Source organism: Malus sylvestris, chromosome 16, assembly GCF_916048215.2.
Source record: "Malus sylvestris chromosome 16, drMalSylv7.2, whole genome shotgun sequence".
Classification (NCBI taxonomy): Eukaryota; Viridiplantae; Streptophyta; class Magnoliopsida; order Rosales; family Rosaceae; genus Malus; species Malus sylvestris.
The window spans coordinates 35,126,933-35,131,604 of record NC_062275.1 but is presented as its reverse complement, the minus strand read 5'-3'; the positions used below and the strand labels follow the sequence as shown (position 1 = coordinate 35,131,604).

At 37.1% G+C, this 4,672-nt stretch overlaps 1 protein-coding gene across 3 annotated transcripts; it reads right to left on the bottom strand.

Moving 5' to 3' along the window:
• Positions 1-610: 610 nt before the first annotated feature.
• Positions 611-4,087, bottom strand: LOC126608201 (uncharacterized). 3 transcript variants are annotated; one of them, XR_007617779.1, is made up of 3 exons: positions 3,778-4,087; positions 3,579-3,685; positions 611-1,222 (listed from the first exon to the last, which is right to left on the bottom strand). XR_007617779.1 is itself a non-coding variant. In XM_050276036.1 (2 exons), the coding sequence occupies exons 1-2, from the start codon at positions 3,265-3,267 to the stop codon at positions 787-789; spliced, it is 555 nt and encodes a 184-aa protein (XP_050131993.1). In that variant the 5' UTR covers positions 3,268-3,381; the 3' UTR covers positions 611-786. The 3 variants fall into 3 exon arrangements, 1 of the variants encoding a protein (XP_050131993.1); XR_007617780.1 differs by lacking the exon at positions 3,579-3,685; XM_050276036.1 differs by lacking the exons at positions 3,579-3,685; positions 3,778-4,087 and adding an exon at positions 3,149-3,381.
• Between the last annotated feature and the right edge of the window lie 585 nt (positions 4,088-4,672).

Here is a 4,672-nt window from a genome sequence, read left to right as displayed (position 1 = left end):
AAATATATATAATTTCATCAGAAACTACAAAATAGAACAACATATGTATTATGAAGTATTGAAACATAATGAAAATATAGGGAACAAGCATATAGTGTGTAGTCATTTAAGTATTCAACATGTCTAGTACAATTTATTGAAAACAAATAAATGCAAATTGAAAGTATCTATTTTATGTTTAAGTAAGTCGAAACCTAGGCAAGTGCCTAGGCAAGTCTGGGCGGGCTAGGCAGGTGCCTAGGTGGTTTAGGCGGGCACCTCGGTTGGTCTAGGTGCCTTTCTTAATTTTCAAACGCCTAGGCAGTAATCGGGAAGGTGACCAGCCGCCTAGCTCCTAAGCGGACCCTAAGCGGCGCTAGGCGGGGATTTTTAGAACAATGAAAGAGGGTAAAAATACTATTTAGTCTTTTATAGCACAAAAAAATGATAGACAATAATGTAATTTTACAAATCCAAATTTTATTATTTTTATTGAAACCTCACTTACAAGTATTATTAAGACACATCTAATACTAAAAAACTACAAAAACAAAAATCTCCTACTCCCACTCCCACCCATATTCTCTCTCTCCCTCTCTCCTTCCCATTTTAAAAACAAAAATAGAAAATGTTCATACACACAAAATATGTATGCTAATATAGCTTAATTAAACAGAATGTCTGTGACTCGTGACCTCTTCCAATTATGTCAAAAATTTGATACTAATATATTGGCATCTTCAATCTATGAAAATCAAGGACGTATTCAGCAGGAGGTAAGAATGCCTATGAAAATCAAGGACGTCACTACAAAATCCTGAAAATCGAAGCCGTCGTCGGGTCCGCCGCATCGCTGTTCAAACCAAACACCTTGGTCAACCCCGAAACATAAAACCATTTCGAGCCCGACCCATCCAGTCTGAAGACAACGAAGAGCCTAAGTTGGCCAAGTTGGATCTCCATTCCTATGTGCTTCAACCTGATAGAAGTGACAGAGTTCAGTTTTTCTAAATTGAGAGAGAGCCACGACAATTCCTCGTGCTCATGGCTGAAGGACGAGGAGGAGACCGAGAAGCATGAAGAAATCGAGATCAATTCGCAGTCCGAGTCTCTAAGCAACGACGAGCTCAAGCAGGCGTTTGTGGCGGAGGGGCTTGTCAGATCTGATTTGAAGGTGGTGGGTTGGCGTAGTGATGGGTTATTGCTGGGTTTGGGATTGCATCTGTTTGAAGCTCCCATAGACCTGCAAACGATTGGAGGTAGAAGATGAAGATAAAGATGGTTGTTCAATTCTTTTTAGGGAAATTCATTTGAAGCCATATAACCTACTTTTACAGACTTCAAATGCAAATTAACTTTTTTACTTTAATGCATAATTATTATCAAGTACAAAATAAACAATAAAACTTAAATTTACTAATAAACTAACACTCAATAATCAAACCATATCATCACTTCAAACTCTACCATCATGTAATCTTTATCCTATATTTGTTCTAGCTAAAACCCTGAAACGCTCTCATAAAGGAAAAACAAGCTTTTTTTAGGATTTAGGAACAATTCATTTCACTTGTAATTGATTGTGAGGGCCGTCATGCATGCCATATTTCTGGCTAAGCAGAACGTTTTTTATTTTTCCTAAATGGTTGTAATGATAAATTTTATGTTGAATTGGGATCTGACTTCTTTGCCCTCCCACTTCTTATACACTCTCATCCCCTCCTATTTATGCAGTTACGGTTAAGTCACGTCAACATTTTATATTACTATTTTTTTTATCTTATTATCTCTATAAAAAAAAATCAATATAAAATGTTGACGTGGCTTAACCGTGACTGCATAAAATAGGAGGGGATAAGAGTGTACGGAAAGTGGGAGGGCAAAGAAGCCGGGTCCGTTGAATTAAGTTTGTGAGGATGGTTTAAATAATAAATTTAGGTTTAATGAAATATTGATAATTTAGTTAAAAGTAATATGGATGTAGAGAGTAAGTTGGTCTTGAAAGATATTATATGGTTCAAATAAAATTACCCTTCTTTTTATAATTGCAAATTACATTAATTATTTTAAATAAATTTTCTTTTTTTGGTATTCTTAAATGATTAAATCTTTTTAAATTATTTTTTACCACGTGACATAAATTTGATGGTCATGTCAGCAAATATGTGGGACCTATATTGACACACCCCGACCTGGAAAGGTCGAAGCATGCTGGCCATCACCGTGAGGTGACGTAACCATAAGGGTAAGTGATGCAAGAAGTGAATAAAATTAAAACTAATTAGAACTAAACTGTGAAAGAACGCGCAATTCGTGGGTTGAACCCACTACAATTATTCAGAGCATAATAGACAGTGAGACTACGAAAGAGTAGTCAAAGCAACCAAAGTACACTTATTACATAATAGTGATAAGTTTGTATGTCTAAAACAGAAGGAAATGTCAGATTTGCCGGGATTCCTCGAGTGTCACAAAAAGTACAGCTATCTAGGTCTTAGAGGGGCGAAAAACAAAGTTGAGTGGGTCAGCAAAACAATGCTTATAAGAAAACCTTTATTTTTAATATACTAACCCCTCGCTGTAAAACAAGTAGAGTTTCTTTAAACATACTACTCAAGTATATAAACGATAATTTGATAATAATAAAGCAGTATATTAATCAGAAATATGTCAAGTAATGATGTATTGAATGCCATAGTAATAATCATGTGATAATCAAGTATAGCTAAGTGCTCATCCATCTAAGCTAACACACAAGTTCGAACAAATGGTTTCTGACACGAACAGGACTGGGTGTAATCAATATGTTTTATGATCACGTGAAGACTGGTGCAAAAGCACATCACATACAAGTCGGATTGCCTAGTGCAATCTACCCGAAAGGACTGGCACCTAAACTTGGATCCAAGGTGAGCGAACGGTGCGATGTGAACATACACGTGAAGGACTGGCCCTGGCCTTGGGGCGAGTACTAACACCGGGTGCAGCAAGATGAGCATGTACAAATATGTATGAATGCCATGATAGTAATATCACAACCATATAGCAGCATTTATCACAATTTATATCACAATAATGATACTAGACAATATAGGCGTAAAAGTGAAGTAAATACGCATTTATGGAAACTATAAATATATATATAGGTATAAAACAATTGCCCACTCACAAGTACGTGGCTGGGTCGTAGCCCCCGAGCCTAGCTTGGCCTCGAAAATCCTCGGGATAAGTTTCCCCTATATGTGAAATAACTAAAGCACATAACGGAAACCTAAATAAAACCCCCATAGTGTGCTCAAACCTAGGGTTTAAATATATGAAATCGATCTACTCGACGGCACGAACACACACGTGTCAACCACATGCCGGCCGGAGGCCGGACGAGCCCTCACGCGCTGCCCAATTCACATAAAGTTCAAATATAGTCTGAGTTAATCCAAAATTTGGCCTAAAAGTGGCCAAACGACCACGGTTACAAATTTTCCAGAAACTGAAATTTTCTTCCTAACTTCCAGAGTTGATTTCTAACTCGTTACTTAACCAAACTCAATGATTCAAAAGCCATTTTGAAGTTAGGAATGTAGAGAACAAGTTTGTACCTAGAAGAAGTCCAGTTGTGGTCGAGGTCGACCAGAAAAATGGCTTGAAAGTGACCAAATGGTCACGGTTCTGGAATGTAAAACGCAGGTTCTCCTTCTCGGGTTTTCTGGATAAAATCACACATTCAAAACACAAACAAATGATCAATAACAACCCATAGAAGTGAAATGAAGGTTCTAAAGGTTTCTCAAGAATTACCTAAGCCATAAATGGCTTGAAAATCAATATGTCGAACTCGCCGAGTCGACCTTCCGAGTTGGTAAGTCAAAACTCGTCCACACCAGGTTTCAAGGACGTGGTTGTGATCGTGGGACTGAGATGATCACAATGGTATAATTTATTTTTCACGTTTGAGTGTTTTGGTGTGGTTTTGTGGTTGTTACAGATAGGAAGAAGAAGAAGAAGTGCAGCGTGGAAGAGGGAGAAGAGAGAGAGAGAGAGAGCTACTTTTCTGATTGAGGGGACAGAAAATAAAGAAATGATGGGATAGGTGAGAGTGAAATAATGAAGAGAGGTGCACGGGGATGGGATAAAAAGGAATCCAATGGATAGGTTTTTAGATTTCCTACAGTAAAAGGAAATCAAAATCTATCCGAAGTAGATATTTTTACACTTTAAAATCTATGCCTACCCGTACTAGCGTGTACAATTTAAATGCGATAGCGAGAAATAAAAAGTAAAGCGATAAGAATAAGTCCACGTCACTTGCCAATAAGGGCATAATAGTCAATACACATATTCGGGGAGAAATTACATAGGAAAATTAAGGATGGGTCGTCACATATATTGCCACATCATCAATTAACAGACAAATATGATTTTTTTAACGAATGTCTGGCATTGCAACGATTTTGTGAGTTGATGTATGATATTGCAATGCTTAAAAAATGAAGTACGAGTTTGTTATGTGATCCAAAGTTAAGATGGTAATATGTGATTTACCCAAACTCTAAATACACCCTAAACGCTCTTCAAACTCTCAAAGCCACTCCCACCAAACATTGTAGAACAAAATGCTAATTAACCAATAAAAGTACAAACAAGTTGATTGCTAATTAACCAATAAGCCAATTTCGGTCCATACCATGACAAT